This window comes from Chelonia mydas, chromosome 5 (genome assembly GCF_015237465.2).
Source record: "Chelonia mydas isolate rCheMyd1 chromosome 5, rCheMyd1.pri.v2, whole genome shotgun sequence".
In the NCBI taxonomy this organism is placed as follows: Eukaryota; Metazoa; Chordata; order Testudines; family Cheloniidae; genus Chelonia; species Chelonia mydas.
In genome coordinates this window covers 3,817,580-3,842,980 of record NC_051245.2, presented here as the reverse complement: position 1 = coordinate 3,842,980, position 25,401 = coordinate 3,817,580, and the positions used below count along the sequence as shown (strand labels likewise).

The 25,401-nt window shown below is 49.1% G+C and overlaps 1 protein-coding gene across 6 annotated transcripts in view; it reads right to left on the bottom strand.

Annotated features, from left to right (window-relative positions):
* CNTFR (ciliary neurotrophic factor receptor) overlaps positions 1–25,401 on the bottom strand; it is a 457,782-nt gene that overhangs the window by 412,310 nt on the left and 20,071 nt on the right. For 2 of the 6 annotated variants that reach the window (XM_043547275.1, XM_043547274.1), the window contains exon 1: positions 12,473–12,729. The exons of 3 other annotated variants lie outside the window; for them this stretch is intronic. In XM_043547275.1, coding sequence (XP_043403210.1) covers positions 12,473–12,618 — 146 coding nt within the window. In that variant the 5' untranslated portion in view covers positions 12,619–12,729. Of the gene's footprint in view, positions 1–12,472; positions 12,730–25,401 lie in introns of those variants that run through there. One more of the 6 variants, XM_043547273.1, reaches the window with a different exon arrangement.

The following is a 25,401-nucleotide window of genomic DNA, read 5'->3' as shown; positions in this document are numbered from 1 at the left end:
CTTAATAAAAGTATTTACTGGACAGTAATTGCTAGGATCATTTTCCTTCTTTCTTCAGAAGACTGCTTCTACACCCCCCTGCATCTTCTGGGACCTTCCCAGATCTTGATGATTTTTTTTTAAAAAAAAATTAAGTGCCAGCGATTAGCTAAGTTCAATAGCTAATTCCCTCAATACCCCACAGGCCACTTATCCAGGTCAGCTAACCATTCAAGAAGTTCCCAATATACCCTCATCCTGGCATTTATCAATAGCTATTTTTGTAAGGTCTTCCTCACTTCTTTAACAGTAATGGTATACACAGATTTAAAGAGGAGTTGAGTATCTCAGCCATTTTGGGACTCGCATTGATTTCTTCTCCTATACTTAACGGGTCTGCTTGCTCATCGGTATTTCTTTCCCTCCTGCCAGATTTGAGAAAACCCTTCTCTGTTCCCCACAGCCTGTCTGGTTAGTGGCAACTCACTCCATTCAGACTCTGTCGTGCTTGTGCAGATTCAACCACAGCTGCAGCTACGCCACCAGACGCCTCCTACATCATCGGAAGGGGTTTCCCCATCAATGTCACTAAGCCACCTCGCCAAGTCACGGTCAAGGGAAGAATTCCTCCCTCAGCCTAGCTGTGTCTACACTGGGGGTTAGGTTGACTTAACTACAGCTGTCAGGATGCAACATTTTTCACAGCCCTCAGCAACACAGCTAGGTCGATCTAATTTTTAAGCGTAGACCAGGCCTTAGGTTGCTCTTCTCTTTCCCTTTCAAGCCATAACACATCCTCAGTATTCTCCTTGCCCCAAAGCCACAGCAGCGGGGGTCTTCGGCCGTATGTTCTTCCTCAGCAGAAAAATGTTAGTTTGTTCCAACTGGCATTGTCTTCTTGGGGTCACCCACCTTTTAGCAGATTGAGCACTTTCAAGGGCTGAAGGAAGTGTTTACAATCCTGCTTCTTCCATGGTCATAGCTTTTAAACACTTCCTCCTGCCACACCTCATTCTCTGGATTTCTTCATTCCCCTCTGTGTGCTTTGGTGCAGTTAAGTACACTGGCACTGTTACTTCCCCTTAACGGATTTCTTATCTCAGTCACTAGTAACTTATGATCACGGCTACGCAAAGAGAGGTTAGATAAAAACATACATCCTCTTGCTGGAAGGCTGTAACATGACTTTAATTTCTTAAAATCCAGAACCCTAGCACGCAAGGATCCCAAAACAGAGAGAGACAAAGCAGGCTGCTCCCTAAAAACAGAGGCACAGCTCACCCACCTTACTCTCTAGACTGCCTGTCGGCTTACAGCCCAGATTGCATGCTTCCCTACAGAGTCCCCTAGCCTGCAAGCAGGGCCAGGAAAAACCCCTTAAATTTAAAGCAACAGCTTACAGTTTTAACACAGTTTTCAATGCACCACAGTGACACAGCTCTCCTACTATCCTCAAGTCTGTGTCCCTTTTCAGTTCCTCCTGCTCAGTAAATAGTCGACCCAGGTTGGATTTTCTGGGACATAAACTTGTCCACTACATAGAAGAGAAGCCTTCCCAGGATGCATTTCTCACCAAACAGGTGTCTGGATCAAGTCCCCTATTCGTCAAGTAACCTGTAGGGGAGGCGATTTGTATGCTCTTGGCCTGGAGGTGCCCCCTGCAGTTTTCCCTTTGTTTCATTGCGTCTGGTTCTCCACCACACTCTTCACTGTCAAATTTCATCTGAGTGGCCCTGAAAATAAACCACTTTTGACACAGGCTGCCACCTCTGCTTCCCTCTCTGTCACTCCTTTATAGATTGGCTCCATCTGTATTGACATTCCAGTTAGGAGACTCATCCCAACAGCATCCACTTACGGCCTCAGTTATAATCTCAATAGCAACCGCTGGTCTTTCCTGCTCTCTCCCCAACCCTCCCGGCACTCCGATAGCACTCCTCAGCACTGAAGCTCCGCCGAGACCCCTGCAAGAAATCGGCCGGCCAAGGACTGCCAGGTCAGGGGCAAACCCCTCCCCCTAAAGAAGGCTTGTAAGTGACTCAGGCAATCCAGCTAGGTACAGAGCTGGCCAAGGTAGCCAGGTGTTGCTGAGAGAAATGGCAGTGTCTCTCCATGTCCCCTCCTACTTTCTGCAGCATCCTTTGTTACGCCAGGCAGGAGTCGGGTCTTCCTCTGCGTTCGCCGAGCCCAACGGGGTGCCCATCTTGATTGAGCCCTCTGGGACGCTACCAGGACACGAACAGTCGCAGCAAAAGGACCTCGGTTTCTGCCTAGTTGTGGCAAGCAGCCTCCATGCTTGCCGTGTTGGCTACACAGTAGCCAGCCTCTCCTATGCCCACTCCTGTTATCCACGGTCAGCATCACAATGGCACTGCACGGTGCCAGCGGAGACCAGCACCCCGTGAGCGCACACAGCGGGTACGTCTATACAGCAGACGAAGGGCAGACTGGCGCACGGGCCAGCATACCCATAGTCTAGCTAGCGTGGGTAGCAACAGCAGTGAAGACATGGAAGCATAGGCTTCGGCACAGGCTAACTGTCCCGGTCAGGGACCTGCTGGGTATGGACTCAGGTTGCCCAGCTATGCCTGCATTTCTAGTGTTATCAGTGCTAGCTAGATCGATCCTCGTGGGGGTATGTATCCCCAGGCTAAAAAAATCACACCTTCATGTGCGGGATAGACTCCCCCAGAGAGAGAGTGTCCCTGCTCTAGGGAGCTCACAATCTGAATAGACAAAGGGTGGGAGGGGAAACTGAGGCACAGAGCGGGGCAGTCACACAGCATGCCAGGGGAAAAGCTGGGGATAGAACCCAGGTCTGCGGGCCCGCAGCCAAATGCTCTCTCCACTGGGCCGTGCTGCCCCAGATGACACCGCAGCTCATCTTAATGGCCGAGAATGCAACAGCGCAGGATTGGCGGCTGGGACCCCGCATTACAAAGCGCAGAAGGCACAGCTATGCAGCAGCAGCATCCGCTCGCTTCAGTACTCGGGAGGGGGCCGGGGGGCACTGGCAGAGAAGCGGCTGTTTGGATTTCACATGATCTCTACCTGTCCTTCACCCTCAACCGCGCTTCCTCCCCGCACCCAGAAACAACAAGCAGGGAAAATCAAAGGAAAATATTATTTTCCAGAGCACTTCTGATCCGTATTATACACGCTCATCATCAGCAAAGGATCTTGCACTGGTATCTCTCTCCCAGCGCCAGCCAAACAAGGGAAAATGCATTATGTGTGTGTGTGTGTGTGGGCGGGGAGCTAGACAGAACAATAATACTGACCAAATTAGGTGACTTAATAGGTCTTTGATGTCTGACTTTTCTGTGATTCTATGAGGGAACATGGCTTACTGGTTAGAGCAGGGGATGCTAGACATCAGGACTCCTGGGTCCTATGTCCACCTCTGGTAGGCAGTGTGGTCTAATGGTTAGGGAAGATTTTAGCAGCCAGTATTTTAGCAGACAAGTTACTTTAAAAAAAAACCCACAAACCCCACACAGCACCAATAATAAAATAAACTCATGCTGCCTCCTGGTTGTTTTTTTTTAAAAAACCTCCTTTCATTTGGATTTCTTTCCCTCCATCTCCTGATGTACCTTCGCTCCTGTATCTATGGTCTCCCCCTCCCCCCCACCCCCCAAGTTCATCTCACACCAGGTTAACACTACTTTACATTTTCCAGTTCTCCTGGCTCCTTGACCTTCCCCTGCTTTCTCTCCTAAGACACCCCTTTCTAGTCACTCTCTCTCTCTCCCCCATTTCAACTTGCTAGTTATTTTTATTCCCTTGTCCGTTGCACATCTAGCTACTCTCTACAGCTGCCCCCCACAGCTCCCTTTGATACTTTCACCCTCTCCCTTCCAGATGTGCCCCCCTTAGCCAGCTATTCATATTTCAGGCACCAGACCACAGCCCCTTGCGCCCCACATGCCATCCCCCAAGGCCCCCCACCACGGAAGAGCTATACTCCTGAGATCTCTGGGCTGCAGGGAGGTGGGCCGGAGTAGGGGGCGGGTCTAAATAGAAGCAGCAGGAAGAAGCAGCTGATTATTTGTATTGCAGGAGCACCTCGGGGTTCCCCAGTCAGAGACCAGGCCCTGGCGCGCTAGGCGCTGTATGAACACATACACGACAAAGACAGTTCCCACCCTGTACAGCTGACAACTGCAGTACAAGACAGGACAGAGACTGGGGAAGTGGGAGGAAACCATGAGGCAATCCTGGGGAGCATGAGCTCTCTGCAGGCCTGCTGGGAGAGGCAACCCCCCATGGAGAGATGTCCTGGGCTGCAAAGCAGTCCGGGCAGGGAAGGGATGGGAGATCAGTCGCATGGGGCAGGTGGCCATGAGCAAGCGAGGAGGAGTGAGCCGCTTTGCTGGGGAGATTACATCACCTGCTGCTCAGCATTTGCTACGCATTCCCCTTTGCGGCTGATCCACAGGGGATGGGCACTGATGACAGCCCCGGATCCAGGACAGATCTCCTTCTCCAGTCCCGACTCATGCTTTCAACACTGGACATGCCCAGTTCAATGCCTGGTCTTGGCCAAGATGGACTCCAGAGCCCAGAACATGCTGCTTTTCCTAATATGCAGGCTCAATCACTCAATTTCACCCCAATTCCCCTTCGTTAGACCAGCTTTTATTACTGCAAAAGAGCCTCCTCTCTCCCTGCAGCCTGCTCTCCCTCCCGCCTCCCCCCTTCACCAGCACTTGTCCAAACCGTACATCATTAGTGCTCTTACTCTGATCCTCATAAATCAATCCCCTGGTTAGAGAAGAGGAACAGAAAACAAATTCCCTCCTGTTTCTCAGTGGTGCGGTGGCTAGAACTGCAAGCCGTATTGCAGCTGTGATGGACCAGCATCAGACACAAAGAGGGAGGCAACTGCCTCCCTGCTCCATGACACCTTGAAATTGCTCGGTTAACCTAGGACTCTCCCGGAATTCCCCCGCCTACTGAGGAGCCGCGTTTTGGTGTAGACTTGGCCATTTATCACCCAGGTTTCTAATCTCTTTGCCCCTTCTCACTAGTCCTCTCTCCCCACTCGTGTCTGGAGCATCTTCAGATTCAGCCTTGTCTGCTAATGTAATTAACAGGTCATTTACCTGGCTGCGGGAAATCCTAGAGAATGTACAGGAAAGGAGAGAGAGAGAGAGAGAGAATCCAGATATGACCTAACAGGGTTTCTGTTTTGTTTTTTTTCTTGCCCTGCTGCTTATTTCTAAGTGCTGGGATTTATTTATTTATATTGTACCCATCTCTGCAAGATCCAGGTCCATTATGGAAATTAAAAGGAACTATTGTCAGCAGTAGGCATAGATCAAACCGGTGTCTCAAACACCCACCGAACAGGTATATACCCTCTTGCTATCGGCCCAACACTAAAGAGAGCTGGAGCCTATAAAGCAGGTCCCACGCTGGTGTCCTAACAGTTAGGCTGTGGGCTCCCATGGCCAAAGGGAAGGCTGCCAGCTAAGAATCTGCTGTTCTCCCCCTGGTATTCAACACTAGTGGGCACAAAAGCCATGATGCAGAATAGAAGGAGAGGCAGCCATGGAGGTAAGCAGGTCCTGGGCCATTCAGAGCTTTGCAGCTCCTAACCAGCCCCCGGAATTGGGCTTGAAATTGATTTCCAGGAACAGCTGTGGGCAAATCACTGGTGTTTTAGAAGGTTGGGAGGAACCCTTGCATATTGACTGGCAGGACTGTAACGTTAGAGATAGAACTGGTCCAAACGTTTTTTGGGGTTTTTTGGACAGAAAATGCAGTTTCTGGAAAAATCAAAATTTTTGTGCAGGAAAGTTTAGATTGTTGCCAAAAATCTTTCAAGTTTCCCATCAGGAAAATCAAAACAAAATTTTGCATCAGACCAAATGATGAAGGGACTGTTTCAAACGTTTTCCTTTTATGAAAGCATTACTGAAATGGTTATTGAAATGAAATTTCTGTATCCATTTTGATTTAAAAAAAAAAAAAAGCCATGAAAAATGTCAAAAGTCGACAGATTTTTGCAAAAAACTTTTTAAATAAAAAAGGTCATTTTTCAACAAAAGCACTTATAAGTAGAGGAAGAGGGAATTGGGCTTATTTAGTCTGAAGAAGAGAAGAGTGAGGTGGGATTTGATAGCAGCCTTCAACTACCTGAAAGGGGGTTCCAAAGAGGATGGATCTAGACTGTTCTCAGGGGTGGCAGATGGCAGAATGAAGAGCAGTGGCCTCAAGCTGCAGTGCGGGAGGTTTAGGTTGGATTTTAGGAAAAACTTTTTCACTAGGAGGGGGTGAAACACTGGAATGTGTTACCTAGGGAGGTGGTGGAATCTTCCTTTGAGGTTTTTAAGGTCAGGCTTGACAAAGCCCTGGCTGGGATAATTTAGTTGCGGCTGGTCCTGCTCTGAGCAGGGGGTTGGACTAGATGACCTCCTGAGGTCCCTTCCAACCCTGATATTCTATGATTCAAGCGGCATAGTGCAGCATGGGAGTCGCACAGCTGCAGGTGCATCATGGGAGATGTAGTTCATCCAAGAATCTCAGTCCATAGAGGAGAACAGGGGTAACAGACCCGAACAACAACTCCCATGTGGCCACACAGGACAATGCAATTTGCTATTGAATGGACTAAACATTTCACGTTAATTCAACAAACGAAACAAAATATTTTACCATTTCTGAGATTTTTCTAAACATTTCATTCTACAAAACTTTTTGGATTTTCAACTTTTTGTTCCAATTTGGGCCCAAACGAAGTGTTGAAATATCAGAATTTCCCACAAGTTGGAATTCTGATTTTTGCTCAACCCTCGTCTGGGCTCTAGATGAAGATAGACCAGGGTGTTATCAGCTGGAGGGAGGAGAAAGCAGATGCTACCCTGGATTTGAGACAGTCAGGGGTGTTCAGCCTCAGGACACTCTGCAAGTCCCTTCCTCTTGCCGAGGCACTGAAGATGCTGGTACCTGATTGTTTGTGGGACCATGAAGACTGAGTGAGGAAAGTCCTGCCTGCTGTAGTGAGCGTGGCTGGAGTTTTCCTGCTGCTGCTGTCATTGTGGTGTTATTTGAAACACTGCCAAACACCACCTGGAGAATCAGACAGGTGCCTTTTTAAACACACACTATGAATTTAGATAAATGAGCAGCAGAGACATTCCAGCTGTGTATACAAAGGAGCCCCTGAAGAATCACTTGAGTACATGAGTAGGCCTAGAACCAGCTCCCTTGTCTGGGTGAAGCAGAACCCACTGGAGGAGTAAGCAAGCCCAGAGGAGCACCATTGAATTTCTGGGCAGGGGGAGGGCAGAACAAGCCATAAACCAGTGACCCACCACTGCTGCCCCTTGAACTGGAGGGATGACCCCTAACGCCAGCCCTTTTTGCAAGCCCTGGTACGTGTCTGGGTACGTCCCTCTCTCTCAACCCAACCCACTTGCCCCTTCTGACCTTCCACCCACTCAACTATTATTCCTGTATTTACAGGTGGACGCAACACCTTTTGCAAGCCTCCAGAATCACACCTACAGGGATCGCAGCCATCTCCGGGCTGCCATTCTGGGAACCAGCAGAACCACCCTGCGGTGTAGAGCAGGATGTGAAGACGACCCTATCTACCCAAAAGCCACTGGCAATGCAGAGGCAGCAGAAAATTCCCAAAGATAGAACATGGCCAGGGGACAGAGGCTAATGCCTCTCCCACAAGAAGTGCCAGGAGCTCTCTAATGGTGAAAGGACTTTAAGGTTTTCTGTCATGTATGAAAAAGATCACAGCACCCCCTAGATCTCCGGGGACAGCTCTGACTCAGATGGGAGAGTGACACCTACTGAGGGCTTGTCTACATATGAAAGTTAATCTGGAATGAGATTGCAACAATCGGGGTCCAGATGATGGGTGTGAACACCAAAAGGGAGAATAGGGGTCTGAAACCCAAAGAATAAGCAACTGAAACAACTAGTTGTATATAATGTTATTGTGTATAAATATATGTCAAGTAAGGTCTTTAATGAAAGCTTGTGGTGGTCTGAACTGGATGGTCACTAGGAGATAGGTACACAGGTTATGGGGGTGTGTGTGTGTGTATAAAAGACGGTAGTTTAATAAATTTAATAAATGTGTTAGTCTCTAAGGTGCCACAAGTACTCCTGTTCTTTGTTGCGGATACAGACTAACACGGCTGCTACTCTGAAACCTATAGTTTAAACCAACTCCAAAATACTTCTACCCCAAGCAGGTGTCTGGTGTGCAAACTGTGGGGAGTGTGTGCACCAAAGTGAAGTGATAACTGGGTCAGATAAATTCTACCAATTGCTCTTTCAGGGGTGACTAACCACCGGGGAAAGTCAGAGTGCCTGGCAGTTAAGAACTTGGGGAGATGGATTTGTGGGGGCTCAGGACCAGAAGGGCTGGTGGATCACCCTGCAGGGAGTAACTAGGTGAGCGGAAGCCAGCGTTGAGACCCCTAATGCGTATAAGGTTGGCAAATGCTGTCAGAGCTCGGAGTCACAGTAGTACAGCATTAAGGCACGCAAAGTTACAGGGCAGGTGGTGACAACCCCTTACTGGTCTGGGTGATCCCCAAAATGTCGCAAAAGTAGGGTGTGAACTGAAACCAGATTAACTCTCCCTGGTTAATTCCATGTATGGGTGCTCTTATTCCAGAATAAGACCGCCATATTCCAAATGAGCTTAATCCTCTGGAATAATGACAGGTTTCAGAGTAGCAGCCGTGTTAGTCTGTATCCGCCAAAAAAAAGGAGGACTTGTGGCACCTTAGAGACTAACAAATTTATTTGAGCATAAGCTTTCGTGAGCTACAGCTCACTTCATCGGATGCATTCCTTTTCTTTCCTCTGGAATAAGGCACTCACATTCCAGACTAAGAACATCCATACGTGGAGTGAATCAGGAATAGCTATTCCAGAACAACTGGTCTTGTAGACAAGCCCTGAGTCACCAGCACCCACTTCTTGTAGTGGAAATCTCCAAATATTAACCTGGCCAGACTTTTCTCAGCTAATGAGATGTTATGCTGAAAGGTCATGCCAAATAAGATCTAGGGTAGGGTTTCTCAGTCTGGGGGTCACATAGGCCACTACCCAGACTGCTAAATGCGAAGAGGGGGCCCAGCATGGGAATAGTTCAAAACCACTGATCTAGGGTCTGCTCCTGCTCCCACTGAAGTCACTGGAAAAGCACCCAGGACTTGACCAGGGGCAGCAGCAGGTGCTGAACTAGGTATCTGGAAATCAGTTTCTGCTGCAATGTCCTCCCTAAATGCCATCCCTTCTATGGCAGCTGCCACCCAGGGCACTGTCCCTCCACAGCTCTCATCCGTTCGTCCCTGTCCCCAGCTCCGTCCAACAAACAACCCATTAAAGAAAGCCCATTCTGCCATCTAAGCAGGTGCTCACTGCAGCCTGCTGGGAGCCCCGGGCCATCGCACGCGCTGGGAGAATCCAGCTGAATGATCTCGCTGCATCAACAAAGCCCATCAGGATGCAGCGGAGATCAGTGGACCAGCTGGGTCCTTCTGGCCCATCCTTCTTTCGGGGAGAGATTTTACTGCGAAAAGCGGTCAGGTAAATTCTACCAATCTTATTGCTGGGAGGTGGGAAGAGCTTGATTAGCACTGTGTTATCTATAAGGTTGTTCCCTCTCCTGACCTTCCCTCCCACCCTTTAGTGCTTAATGCGCCAAAATAACCCAGTGCGCACTGACGGAACTTCATGCTGCGGCAGGGCACAGAATCACAGAATCTTAGGGTTGGAAGGGACCTCAGGAGGTCATCTAGTCCCACCCCCTGCTCAAAGCAGGACCAATCCCCAACTCAATCATCCCAGCCAGGGCTTTGTCAAGCCTGATCTTAAAAACTTCAAAGAAAGGAGATTCCATCACCTCCCTAGGGAACCCATTCCAATGCTTCACCACTCTCCTAGTGAAATCTTTTTTCCGAATATCCAACCTAGACCTCCCTCACTGCAACTTGAGACAATTACTTCTTGTTCTGTCATCTGCCACCACTGAGAACAGCCTAGATCAGAGGTGGGCAAACTATTGCCCAGGGGCCTTATCCAGTCCGCAGGACTGTCCTGTCCAGCCCCTGAGCTCCCGGCCCGGGAGGCTTACCCCCGGCCCTTCCCCCACTGTTCCCCCTCCCATACAGGCCTGCGAGCTCCTGCCGCTCTGAGCAGCATGGTAAGGGGGTAGCAGTGCGCACACGGCAGTGGGGTGGTTGGGTAGGGAGTCCCAGGGGGCGAACAGGGAGCAGGGGGCGGTTGGATGGGGGTGGGATCCTGGGGTGGGGGCAGTCAGGGGACAAGGAGATGGGGGGTTTGGATGGGTCGGAGGATCTGAGGGGGACAAATCAGGGGATGGGAAGTGGGAGGGGGGGAGTGGGGACCAGGCTGTTTGGGGAGGCACAGCCTTCCCTATCCGGCCCTCCATAGAGTTTTGCATCCTGATGTGGCCCTCGGGCCAAAAAGTTTGCCCTCCCCTGATCTAGATCCATCCTCTTTGGAACCGCCTTTCAGGTAGTTGAAAGCAGCTATCAAATCCCCCCTCATTCTTCTCTTCTGCAGACTAAACAATCCCAGCTCCCTCAGCCTCTCCTCATAAGTCATGTGCTCCGGTCTCCTAATCATTTTTGTTGCCCTCCGCTGGACTCTTTCCAATTATTCCACATCCTTCTTGTAGTGTGGGGCCCAAAACTGGACACAGTACTCCAGATGAGGCCTCACCAATGCCAAATAGAGGGGAACGATCACGTCCCTAGATCTGCTGGCAATGCCCCTACTTATACATCCCAAAATGCCATTGGCCTTCTTGGCAACAAGGGCACACTGTTGACTCATATCCAGCTTCTCGTCCACTCTGTCACCCCTAGGTCCTTTCTGCAGAACTGCTGCCGAGCCGCTCGGTCCCTAGTCTGTAGCAGACTGTAGCATGGCCCTTTGGAACATCACAGGGACAGACCGGCGATGAGAACTCAGACCCTCCAGCTCTAAGAGCACAGCCCCCCGCCCTGCACTTGAGCTACGGGAGAATCACTATCAGCCATTAGCAGTATAGGGTCCTATGACACACTTTTGAGCCGTTCTGATTCCATCCAGAAAAGGGCAGCTGTGTTCACACACACACTAGCCACTTCATTGGCATTGGAGCCAGGTGCGCCTTTACACAGCTAAGCAATGACGCACGGGCAGCATGAGCTTGTTTCATCGGCAGCATGGCCCAACGCAAACTGTATTGTACAAGTGACCTCAACAGGCAAAGAACGGGGCTATCAGGTTAGTACAGTAATAGAGGGGTAGAGTCTATACCAGAGGAATGGGGTCAGGTATTCTACATGTAGCAACATGCTGCTCTATAATCAACAGCCTCCAAGCTGGGTCCGACGTATTCCTTACGAAGAAATAATGACGCGAGCATAGCACTGGTGAGAAATGGCAGCCCCACAGCACTGGAGATGGAAATCCTCCAGTCGCCATTATTTATAAGAGCGGCTCCAAATTTTTGGAGCAGAAAGTTCTTTTGTTGAAAAATGGCCTTTTTTATTTAAAAACAAAAAAGTGTTTGCAAAAATCTGTCAACTTGTGACATTTTTCATGGCTTTTTTAAAATGAAAATAGATACAGAAATTTCGTTTCAATAACCATTTCAGCGATGCTTTCGCAAAAGATTTGTTATTTTTAAATGATGAAGGGTCTGTTTCAAATGCTGAGAAAGGAAAACAGTTTCAAGCATTTCCCATTTTGCCATAAAATTGTTCTGCCAGATTTTGACCTGATCTGCCATTTGTCAGAGTCGATATGGGTGCTCAGGACTTCTGAAAATCAAGCCAGCTAGGGAGGTGCCTAGGAGAGGCAGCGTAGCCTCGTGAATAGAGCGCCGGACAGACTCAGGAGACCTAGGTTTGATTCCCAGCTCTGCTGCTAGCTTGCTGGGTGACCTTGGACAAGTCACAGCCCCACTCTGTGCCTCAGTTTCCCCAACTGTAAACTGGGGATAATGAGACTGGCCTCCTTGGTGAAGCACTTCAAGATGTAGTGATGAGGAGTGCCTGGCAAGAGCTGGGTAATATTATTAAATATGGATTTAGGAGCCTAACTTTAGGTGTCTAAAGTTTCAACGTTCTGACCCAGATGAGCCACCAAATTGCAGCCAGTGCCTGGATCAGAATATAAGAGGACAGAACCGTGCAGACACTGCTGCCTCTGAATGGGCCCTCACTGGACGAGGGTAACTGGGGCCCGGCTAACCAGGACTGGATTTAAATTGGTGATCCAGGTGGAAGGTTCATTTCCAACCCCCCGAGCCAGCCAGCTTCCTCCCCTCACCTCCACCCACCAGCGATGTTCTTCTCTCCCATTGTGCCTCACTCCAGTAACGTCTCCTGTGCCTGCCATAACTCCAGCTCTGTAATACATTGCTCAGATACGTACTGGAAGGAGAAAATGACAGCGAAGCCAGTTGGCTCCTTTGTCGTATGTTCCGTTTTCTTACCATCTCTCTGTATTTCCTGTCTTCTGCGAGGGGTCCTCTGGATGGCACTGGCTTGGGCAAGTGGATCTGAAGTGGCCCCAGCTGAATTTAGCTGTGCATTTCCCCAGGGATTCAGAGAGCTCTGGACAAACCAGGTCGCTTTGCATTTGAAAGCCTCATGGAGGGAGGGGGGCCCAAAACACCCTTTGGCAGGCCCCAAGTCTAAGGGAAGAATGCCTGGGCCAGCAGATTCTGGGAGGCAGGGCACAGCAGAGCTGTCCATCCGCCAGTGCCTGGCCTCTGCACTTCATCCCTTCCCCTGACAGCTTCCACCAGTGGGAACGCCCAGGGAGCCAGCTCTGGGTATTCTGGGCTGTCATTTGACTGACAGCTCACTCTCTCTTTCTCTCTCCAGCCCTATCACACAAGCTGCCTCCGGACTATGGGCTTCTTAAACTGATCAAAGCTATTTTGGGAGGAAAGGGGGGGGGGAATCCTCTTTCTTCTGCCTGTTAATCTGCGTGGGCAGTGTCCAAATCTCCCTCTAGTATACACATGCTTGGCCGTTTGCAGGGCTGCACGTCACATGTGCTGATTAGAAATTACAGCCCTCTATAAAGCAATTTGACCACCCACAGCCCAGAAGTTTGGGGGGGGGGGGGGAAGTAACATACTGTAATGACACGTAATGGAGAAAGCAAACCTCTCCGACCGGCTAGTAATAGCAGCCCATAGCACTTAATGGAATGCAGGACATAAAGTTTAAAGGCCAGATGGCTGCTAGTTAGGTCTCAGATCCCATCCTGGCAGCACAGGGACTGTTCAGAGCTAACAGGGACATCAGCACTAGTTTCTCCAGCAGGGCAGGGCTGGGCAGAGCCATGACCATGTGCCTTTCAAAGGGAGTAGCGTATGGTTGCCAGGCTCCCCCAGAGGTGGTATTATCATCATCATCATCATCTGTCTGAGAGCCACAATACTGTACATACCCACCCTACCGGAAAACAGCCAACACCTGGAACCGTGGAATCTTTAATAGCCGCAAATGGGACGTCCGGCAGAGTGCCACCCTTGTAACAGGCTGGGACACTTGGTGACAACTACTGAATTCCCAACATCCAATCCCACATCTGTAGAAGTCTCCCTTCCCCAAGCACTGACCTGGGTTGTCCCTGCTTAGCATGTGAGAGCAGGTCAAGTGCATGGTGTAAGTGCAGGGATGCAGGACCACATGTCCGCTTGTATAAAGCCCCGTTGGTGTTAAAGTCACAGGGCAAGAACCCGGCAAGTCAGGCTACGCACACAACACAGGCTAGGGCGCTCAGGCTGGTGAACCCTCTGACGCATGTCAACAGCTTTATCACCCCCCAGCTACCTGCTGTTTGCTGCTTATGGGACAGGAAGGAGAGCCACCATCAGATCTTTGACGAAGCTACGGGCATTGATGGATCCTGCCCTGGTGCAAAAGTCACTTTAATGCACGATGAGGTCATAATTAACAAGCTAGCGCCATTGCATCTGGGGATGGATGATATGAACAAAATGAGAGCCAGCATCCTTTAAATCCAGCCTAATTCCTACATCCAGTTCCTAGCCATGGAAAAACTCCTGCAAGTCTCCTCTCCCTCCACTCAAGGGCATGCTTTCACATTGTCAAGGGCCCAACATGCGGCCCGCTGGTGCCTGTTTGCTTCTCTAATTGCAAATTCCTCTACTTATTTACACAGATTCACATTTATTTCCCAGTTCAAGGCATCTCGGTGTTTTATTCCCCCAGTACTAGAGCCCCGAGCAGCTTTCCTGTTTCCGTCTTCCAAGCCCTGTGCTGATTAGATGTTAAGAGCTACATCTACTCTCTCTCAAACGCCCATCACTACCTACCATGCAATAAGCACGCACTATCAAGAGCCCATGAGCAACCCTGCAACAGCAATCATGGCTACGATTAAGTCTGTGCAACCTCGGCACATGCAACCCTACTGCTGCCAATGGGCGTCACCATCACAGCACTCACAAGCAGGACAACCACGAGCCGGTGTGACACACAATAGTGGACAATGCCTTGTGCAGTTACAGTTCCCAAGGGCGTTTGACAAACCAAGAGCCAAGCACGAGCGGAACATGGTAAACGCTCCCTTTCAGCCGCTGTGTATCCCATTGCCCTGGAGCCCTTTCTGGGGCACTGGAGATAGGTTTGTTCCTCTGCACACAGAGATCAATATAGTTCCTTTGTTGCCCCTGCTGCAAGCAATTTGGCCTTCAGAGCCAGCAATGAGCTGGTATCATGCGTGCTCCCAACCTGGGTCCTTCAGAACAAGTTAGGGCACCAAAGAAAGATGCCGATCTAGGAGTTTTGCAGCCAGTCCCAGCCTGCTGGCATCTCAGCAGGAAGATCTCGGCAGAGCAAAGATCAGGACCTCAGCTTTAGAGCTACAAAGTCATTTCAGCTCAACCGATTTCCTCCAGAGAGCAGCAGGACACAACCGAGAAGGTTGCCAAGGCTAACTTTGGAATTTGCAGGAAAATTATCGTTGCAAACGGTTTGTAGCTGGGCTGGGTCAGGACATCCAGAAAGGGGCACAAGGGACCTACAGCCTTTAATTGAGGAATGGTTTGGAGGGGATGGGGCTGATAAAATAGACTGATTTACACATTAATTCCTCTTCCCCCCAGTCTGTGTCCCTTCTGCTTCCCTCCTAAGACAATGCCGATGCTTCACTCCCCCTCCTTGCAGTTTGGATGCTGCCCCTCCAATTGACGGGATGTTTCACAGCTCTGTATTCTGAAGGGTGCCTGCTGATTGCACTAACATGCTAAATCTATAGAGCAAAGCCCTTTACATCAGCACTCTGAGACGAGGGGACCCATGGCTTCCTCTAAACATTTAAACAAATAGTCTTCCGTGAGGCTTTCTAAGAGACCCTGAACATTCATACCAGGGATCTTACTCTCACTAGGCTGTAAGCTCTTCAGGGCAGTAACCGTCCTTTTGCTCTGGGATTCTCGAGGTCCTCGACACCACTGTTCCCAGGGCCCATCTTCTGAGACTTTCTTCAAACCCTACCACCCCTCAGTTCCAAAAATCAGATGAAACCGGACCCTGAATGGAGTTGAACCTCCCCATGCTGATGAAAGTTTGGGATTCACCCTTCCAGCTTTTGTAGAATGGTTTCTATTATGGTAGCCCCTAGAGGCTCCAACTGAGATCAGAAATCCATTGCTCGGGGTGCTGTGCACCCCCTCGGGGATTGTCTACACTTGAAACACTACAGCGGCACAGGTGTAGCACTTAAGTTTCGACATGACCTACGCCAACGGGAGGGGCTCTCCTGTCGGCATAGGTCATCCACCCCCACTCCCAAGAGGCGGCAGCTTGGTTGACAGAAGAATTCTTCGGTTGCCCTAGTGCTGTCTACACCAGGGGTGAGGTCGGTTTAGCTACCCCACTGAGAATAGAGTCAAATATAGTAAAGATCTTACATGATTCAAACTGTGCCGAAGAATCTCTACGGATAGAAATTCGGAGCTTGAAGTATAAGAATATAGCAGTAGGGCTGTACGACAGACCAACTGACCAGGGTGGTGATGGGGATTGTGAAATGCCCAGGGAGATTAGAGAGGCTAGACATACAGAAAATTCAATAGTAATGGGGGATTTCAACTATCCCCATGTTGACTGGGTACATGACACCTCAGGACAGGCTACAGAGATAAAGTTTCTTGACACCTTAGATGACTGCTTCTTGGAGCAGCTAGTCCTGGAACCCACAAAGGCAGAGGAAATTCTTGACTTAGTCCTAAGTGGAGCACAGGATCTGGTGCAAGAGGTGAATAGAGCTGAACTGGTTGGTAATAGCGACCATAATATAATTAAATTTAACATCTTTGTTGGAGGAAAATGCCAAAGAAGCCCACCACAGTATCACTTAATCACAAAAAGGGGAAACTACACAGAAATGAGGAAGCTGGTTGAATGGAAATTAAAAGGAGCAGTCACAAAAGTAAAATGCCTGCAAGCTGCATGGAAACCTTTTAAAAACACCGTAATAAAGGCTCAATTTAAATGTCTATCCCAAATTTAAAAAATGTAGTAAGAGGAACAAAGAAGCACCACTATGGCTAAGCAACAAAGTAAAAGAAGAGGTTAGAGGCAAAAAGACCTCCTTTAAAAACTGGAATTTAAATCTAGCTGAGGAAAATAGAAGAATATAAACTTTGGCAAGTAAAAGTAGAATTAGGCAGGCCAGAAAAGAATTTGAAGAGCAACTAGCCAAAGAATCAAAAACTAAACAGCAAAAATTTTTTTAGTACATCATAAGCAGGAAGCCTGCTAAACAACCAGTGGGCCACTGGACGATCGAGGTGTAAAGGAGCACTCAAGGAATATAAGGCCATGATTTTTTTGCATTGGCCTTCACTGCAGAGGATGTGAGGGAGGTTCCCGCACCTGAGCCACTCTTTTTAGGTGACACATCTGAGGAACTGTCCCAGACTGAGTTGTCAACAGAGGAAGTTTGGGAACAAATTGATAAATTAAACTGTAAACAGTCCCCAGGACCAGATGGCATCACCCAAGAGTCCTGAAGGAACTCAGATGTGAAATTGCAGAAGTACTAACTGTGGCACGTAACCTCTCATTTAAATCAGCTTCTGTATCAGATGACTGGAGGACAGCTAATGTGACACCAATTTTTAAAAAGGGCTCCAGAGGCGATGCCAGCAATTACAGGCCTGACTTCAGTAACAGGCAAACTGGTTGAAGCTATAGTAAAGAACAGAATTGTCAGACACAGATGAACAAATTGCTGTGGAAGAGTCAACATGGTTTTAGTAAAGGGAAATCATGCCTCACTAATCTACTAGAATTCTTTGAGGGGGTCAACAAGCATGTGGACCAAGGGGATCCAGTGGATATAGTGTACTTAGATTTCCAGAAAGCCTTTGACAAGGTCCCTCACCAAAGGCTCTTAAGCAAAATATGCACTCAGGGGGTAAGAGGAAAGGTCCTCTTATGGATCAGTAACTGGTTAAAAGATAGGAAACAAAAAGGACAGAAATAAAGGGTCAGTTTTCAGAATGGAGCGAGGTAAATAGCAGTGTCCCTCAGGGATCTGTACCGGGACCAGTGCTGTTCAATATATTCATAAATGAACTGGAAAAGGGCATAAGCAGTGAGGTGGCAAAATTTGCAGATGATACAAAACTACTCAAGATAATCAAGTCCAAAGCTGACTGCGAAGAGTTACAAAGAGATCTCACAAAATTGGGTGACTGGGCAACAAAATGGCTGATGAAATTCAATGTTGATAAATACAAAGTAACGCGCACTGGAAAACGTAATCCCAACTCTACATATACAATGATGGGGTCTAAATTAGCTGTGACCACTGAAGAAAGAGAACTTGGAGTCTTTGTGGATAGTTCTCTGAAAGTGAAAACATCTACTCAGTGTGCAGCAGCCGTCAAAAAAGCTAACAATGATAGGAACCAAGAGGAAAGGGATAAAAAAATAAGACAGAAAATATCATAATGTTTCAAGATAAATCCATGGTAAACCCACACCTTGAATATTGTGTGCAGATCTGGTCGCTCATCTCAAAGATCTATTGGAACTAGAAAAGGTTCACTGAAGGGCAACAGAAATCATTAAAGTTATTGAACAGCTTCCGTACGAGGAGAGATTAAAAAGACTTGGACTGTTCAGCTTGGAAAAGAGACGACTAAGGGGGGACATGGCAGTATTCAAGGTGTGGGTTTATGACTGGTGCGGAGAAAGTGAACAGGGAAGTGTTATTTACTCCTTCACATAATGCAAGAACCAAGGGTCACCCAATGAAATTAACAGGCAGCAGGTTTAAAACAAATAAAAGGAAGTATTTCTTCACACAATGCACAGTCAACCTGTGGAACTCCTTGCCAGGGGATGTTGTGAAGGCCAAAACTACAACTGGGTACAAAAAAAGAACTAGAAAAGTTCATGGAGGATAGGTCCAGTAATGGCTATTAGCCAAGATGGTCAGGGATACAACCCCATGCTCTTGGTGTCCCTAGCCTCTGACTGCCAGAAGCGGAGAGTGGACGACAGGGGATGGATCACTTGATGATTACCTCTTCTGTTCATTCCCTGTGAAGTACCTGGCACAGGCACTCCTAGCCATTAAGGTCAGAAGGGACCATTATGATCATCTAGTCTTACCTCCTGCACAATGCCGGCCACAGAATCTCACCCACTCACTCCTGCAATAAACCTCTCACCTATGTCTGAGCTACTGAAGTCCTCAAATCATTGTTTAAAGACTTCAAGGTGCAGAGAATCCTCCAGCAAGTAACCCGTGCCCCATGCTACAGAGGAAGGCAAAAAAAACCCAGGGCCTCTTCCAATCTGCCCTGGAGGAAAATTCCTTCCCAACCCCAAATATGGTGATCAGCTGAACCCTGAGCATGTGGGCAAGAAGACAAGGCCACTGCCAGAAGACAGGATACTGGGCTAGATGGACCATTGGCCTGACCCACTATGGCCATTCTTCTATGTTCTTACGTTAGGGGAATGGATTTTTCATGCCCCTGAATGATGTAGCGGGGTCAACGTAACTTTTTAGTGTAGACCAGGCCCCTGTGAAAGACAGTCCCTGCCCCCAAAGAGCTTACAGTCTAAACAGACAAATGGTGGGAGAAAGGATGAGGAAGCAAAGTACAGAGAGATGAAGTGATTTGCCGAAGGGGGCACCAGGAGACAGTGGCAGAGCAAGGAACTGAATGCAGATCTCCTAAGTCCCAGTCCAAAGTATTAGCCACAAGACCTTCCTCTTTCTCACTGGAGTTTACCTATATTTATAAATCAGTGCCCATAAGCCATGGCGATGGCCCCTTTAGACACGCAGAGAGACACAGACAGGCAGGTGAGACAGATGAGCGGGTGGTTATATGATAAGGACTGATCAGCAGGGAAGAGTGGAGCTGGGCAAGGACTTGAAGTCGTGTAGATGTGCTGGAGTCGGGGGAGGAGGTAAAGTGCTCAGATCAATAAGCACGGAAGATCATTTTTGCAGCTGTATCTGAGTAAGCTGGAGGATTAGGGGTTCGCCAGCTTGTGAAATTGGTCTTCAGGGCTGCGGTCCTTTAAGACTACAAAAGACACACACACACACACTTCCACCTGCAACTGGCCAGGAGATTGCACCCATCCTAGCAGGCTCAGATCTGACCCATACGACCTGTGCACAAATCATAACATCCAGACTCGGCTGCTACAGTGCTCTGTACCTGGGGACGACGCCCCGTGTCGTGAGGAAGCTCTGATACAGGTCACCAAGGCAACAGTCACCCCGATATGCTGCTCTCTGCACTGGCTCCCCAGTGCGTGGCACCCAGCTCAAGGCCTCAGCCTGGTCTTCAAAGCTTTCCTTGGAACAGACCCTGGCAAATGGAAATGCGAACAGGCCCCAGCTCACTGCACGAGAGACCTCCCCCTTCATCCAACAGCGCCCACCTTCGCTAAAAGCGGAACTGCTGGCCTGGCCTCTGCTGGCATGGGCAGAACAGAAATCGTCCCCCCGCAGGTGCCCAGGCACATGGTGCCAGCAGGGACACAGACAAGAAGCTAGAGAGACTGGGGAAGGGGAGCTGGGAGCCCAGCGAGGAAGAGGCTGCTGTGATCGAGATGGGACCGAACAAGAGAGTTTTAGCTGTTGAGAGAGAGAGGAAGAGTCAGGTCTTTGGGACCATGTGGTAGAAGGAGTTGGACACATCTCCTGGCTGTGTTGGGCACAGGAGCACTGAAGACAGCCCTCAGTGTTGTGTGTCTGCATATGTACGTAGGCCAGATGCACGGTGTACACATACACACACCGATGCATTATGTGCTCGTGTGTACACACACACACACACACACACACACTGCATTATGGTGCCCTGTGTGTGTGACCCACAATGTGTTTACGTACACACAATGCATCTGTGGATGTTTATCTCTGTGTGTCCCCTTCCTATGGCACGGTACCTGGTGAATGTGATTTTACAATACACATTTAAGTAATTCAATGAACAAATTCAAGGGCATGTGCCTTCTAATTAAGCAGCATTTCTTTCTTAACATGCTGGCAAGGTGCCTGCAATTAGCAAGCCCTTGATTCACTGCAAATTCCCCACAGATCAAAAGCACCTGATACAGTACATCTGTAGGTCCCTCCATAACCCAGCAAAGCTCTCTTTCCCCCACTCTCTATTTAAATCCTGGTGCGATTTTCCACACCTTTCAACTCACGAACACTTAATCGGACACCCTGGGCCCAGCTCAACAGGCCAGACCAGAGCAGCCGGTGTAATTGGCAGTGCAGGTGGGCTGAGGCGGACGCAAGCCAGGGCGAAATTATTCTCATTAAAACAGCGAGCGAGACGGCGCTCGGCTCGGCTTGAGGAAAACTGCTTCCCACAATGGCTCCGCCAAGCCAGCCTAGAGGAAAGCAGGGGGAAAGAGCCAGCGCAGCGTGGTGTGCTAACAAGATCCCCTGGAAATGCAAACGATGGTCAAAGCAGCCGTATTAACACGGCGTGGGAGACTAGGGAAAACAAGGAATTTCCCAGCCTGCCTTTTTGTCCGCCACAGGCTTAGGCCGGTGCATGGGGCTATTATGGGGATGGAAATGTTTTCACATGGTTGGGCAAAATTCCTCTCACTTTCCAGTCTACAAAGAACCCCGGTGGGGCTTAATAGGCTAACACAAACACAGCCCCATTCCAGATCGTTAACGTAGGCAGAGGGCTGTGGGAAGCAGGACAATTAGGGCTCCCGTCCGAGCTCCCAGCTCACCTTGGCACAGAGCCGCCCATGGTTCCTCCCACATTATGCAGCTCATAGATTGGCACTTTCGAGGTGGAGGAGCTCCGGGGCTGGGCGAAGAGCACTCCAGGTGTGAGGACGGGTCGCCAGAACGCTGGGGTCTTCCCGATGGCCAGGCTGATGGAGATTGCCGGTACGCTTGTGAGGAAATGCAGCTCTTGTCAAGTGGAGGGAGTTCATCGTGTTAGCTAGAGCAAGGCATGATGCAGGCAGCCACGGGGTCAGCTTCCTCTAAGCGCTTCTGCTGACGGCCCTCAGTCCCAAACTGCTGCCACCCAGCTACTCCAGCCCTGCCCGCCTCACACAGCTCTGCCAACAACCACAGTCCCAACCCCCGATTTTTTGTTTTAAATCTGCTGCTTAATTTCATTGGGTGACCCCTAGTTCTTGTATTACATGAAAGGGTAAATAACTCTTCCTGATTCACTTTCTCCATATCATTCATGATTTTCTAGACCCCTGTCGTAGCCTACCTAAGATGTCTCTTTTTCGAAGACGAACGCTGCTGGTCTTTTTAATCTCTCCTTGTATGGAAGCTGTTCCATACCCTTAAATCATTATTGCTGCCCTTCTCTGTGCCTTTTCCAATTTTGTATTTGAGTTCCCGCAGAACCCTTGGGTGATACCATCTGGTCCTGGAGACTTACTGCTATTTATCAATTTGTTCCAAAACCTCCTCTACTGACACCTGAATCTGAGACAATTCCTCAGATTTGTCACCTAAAATGAATAGCTCAGGCAAAGTGATTCCCCCATATCCTCTGCAGTGAAGACTGATGCAAAGAATTCATTTAGCTTTTCCACAACAGCCTTGTCTTCCTCGAGTGCTCATTTAGCATCTTGATTATCCAGTGGCTCCACTGATTGTCTGGCAGGCTTCCTGCTTCTGATATACCTAATTTTTTTGCTGTTAGTTTGTGTCCTTAGCTAGATCTCTTCACATTCTTTCCTGGCCTGCCTTATCAGGATTTGACTTCCAATTTTTAAATGATGCCTTTTTGCCTCTAACCGCCTCTTGTACTATGCTGTTTAGCCATGGTGGCAGGGTTTTTTAAGTCCTCTTACTGTTGGGGTGTTTTTTTTCCATTTGGGGGTACACATTTAGTTTGAGCCTTTATTATGGCGTTTTGAAATAGTCACCATGCAGTTTGCAGGCATTTCACCCTTGTGACTGTTCCTTTTAATTTCCATTTAACTAGCTTCCTCGTTTTTGTATAGTTCTGCTTTTTGAAGTTAAATGATATTGTGGTTGGCTTCTGTGGCATTTTCCTCCAACAAAGATGTTCAATTTAATTACATAATGGTCACTATTACCAAGCGGTTCAGCTCTATTCACCTCTTGGACCAGATCCTGTGTACCACTTAGGACTAAATGAAGAATTCTCTCTCCCCTTGTGGGTTCCAGGACTAACTGCTCCAAGCAGCAGACATTAATGACGTCTAGAAAGTTTATCTCCTGCATGCCGTCCTGAGGTGACATGTACCCAGTCAATATGGGCACAGCTGAAATCCCCCATTATTATTGCATTTTCTGTTTTTGTAGCCTTTCTAATCACCCTGAGCATTTCAGTGTCACTATCACCACCCTGCTCAGGTGGCTGATAGTACAGTCCTACTGCCATATTCTTATTCTTTAAGCACGGAATTTCTGCCCACAGAGATTCTATGGGACTGTTTGATTCACTTAAGATTTTTACTTTCTTTGACTCTATCCTTTTTCATATAGTGCCCCTCCCCCACAAGTGCAAGCTACTCAGTCACTGCTATGTATTTTGTACCAGGGCTCTTCTCTGATCCCGCCCCAGGGATCTGTAGGTCAGACCCTATGGGAGCATCATTCACAGCTCTTTCAATGATGTGCAGTGAGACAGAACTGGCAAGCTGGGAGTCCGCTTCCTCAGACCCTCAGCAGCCCTCATTCTCCTCCTCCACCCTCTGCCTCTCCCGCAGAACTCCTTCATTCAGGGCCAGGTTCTGACCTCATTTACACCAGCGCAGATCTGGTGCCACTCCCATCTACACCAGGTAACTCGCCTTCCGTTCCCCCCCCCCCCGCCCCCACAGTCTGGAGTCACAATGGAAGGGCCTGGGATCTGGTGTAAAGCAGAAGTAACTCCCGCCCCCACACCCTTCCCCGATCAGTGGAGTGACTGGGGTAGAAAAGAGCTGGACCAGGCCAAGAGCCCAATTCTTCTCTCATCTACACCAGTGTAAAACTGGAGTCACTCCAATGACTCCAGTGGTAGATCTGACTGAGCAAGGACTGAGTAAACCCTGAGTAAAGACCTCAGGATTTTGTCTGGGGAGAAGGCACGCGGCCCAGATCTCCTCACACTTGCACCAATGTAACCCCATTGACTTCACGGAAGCTGCTCCCGAGGTACACTGGCACAGCCAAAATGGGAATCTGGCCACTGCCTCCTTTCTCAGGCCCTGTGGACACCACCACCCTCCTGCCTGTCCCTCAGGCCTGTAGCCTGGGTGTCATCTTGGACTTGGACTCTCTCTCTAGGTCCTCATATCCACGCTACGTCTTAACCTTGCCTATTCTTTCTGCACAAAGTCTCCACAACACAGCCACACCTTCCATCCCCGCAGCTAAAACTCTCCAAGCGCTCATCCTCTTTGCAACTGCGACTTCCCTGTGTGTGTCCCATCAGAACGCTGCCGCAAAGATCATTCTCCTAGCCGGTCACCCTGACCATCTTCCCCTCCTCTTTGCTTCCCGCTTCTCTCCACATTCAAGGCCCCTCATCTCTCACTCACCACTGAGCTTTGGACTTGCACCCCCCAAGTCAAGGGGGAGTGGGGCCCGAGCCTCTATTTGCCAGAAGCTGGGAATGGGCAACAAGGGATGGATCACTTGAGGATTGCCGGAGACTACTGCATTGTCCCCAGGGCCTTTGACACAGTTCTGATTCTATCCAGTAAAGCACCTACGCTGGCCAATTAATGCCACTGGCCTAGACTGTTCATGGACCAGAGGTCTATGCAAGGTGTGGTGGGGCGGGGGGGGTTGGAGACAAAGTGGTCCAGGGGAGCAGCGGGAGGGACCAGTGGAGATGCACCCAACCATGCCCTATGGAAAAGATTACACAGCCTGGGGCTTCACTGAGCCACCCCCTTCCCCAGGGACCCTGCAGGCTGCCCCAGTCAGAGTGGTTAGTTCCTGGACAAGGGGCATGTGTCAGACATGGGGTGGCTCTGTAGCCTTTGCTGCAGGGGAGATGCAACGGGCCAACATGGGGAAATTCCACAAGAGAATCCTCGTGGATAATTCCTGCCCTCAAAGCCTCTCTTGTAGGACAGGGCCTGTCAGGTCTACTATTACATGAGGATGAGGAAACTGAGGCATGGGCAATAAACCAACCCATGCAAAGGCACTCAGAGCCATGTGCTTTGCCCTAGCCCTAACAAACCAGCATGTGCTGCACTATCTGCTCCAGTATGATGCTGCCTAAAGAGTTAGAGCTCTGCCCCATCCGATCCTGGGCTGCACTTGTTTTTAGTTGTGTGTTTCAGACAGCGCCAGGTCTTATTTATAACATCATAAAACGGTGTGAAGCTTTACAAGGCAGAGCCAGTTAGGTGTTCAGACACTCTGCCATCAGGAGAAGGTCAAGCTCACCGGGCACCGTCTCTCTCCAGTGGTTAGAGATTCTCTTCCCACTTCCCAAGGCTCCCTCTCAGGAACCTGACTGAATGAGGGTTTGCAATAGGGGGCTGGTAACAGAATATACCATTTTTGCTTTGCAATGCACCAGGACTTTGCTTGCAACAAAGAAACAGTGGAATTCTGTGATTTGTTTTAAACAACCACGCTGCACATGCAGGAGCTTCTAAACTTTCTGAGCCGTTTTGATCTACACAGCCATGGCAGGAGACAGGCATAAAGTGCCAGAGAAACAAAAAGGAGTTTTGCTTTATCTGTCATGCAAAAAGACAGAGGGGGGAAAAAAATCCAACCCCCAAATGATCCTGCTTTCAAAACAACTTGTCAGCCAGCCCCCTCTCCTCCTGTCTCTCCCATGCTGAGAAACAGCTTGTGTGTGTGCAGGTGTAGCACACGGCATACTCACTCGCACAAGCCAGTGTGGGGGTTCAAACAGAT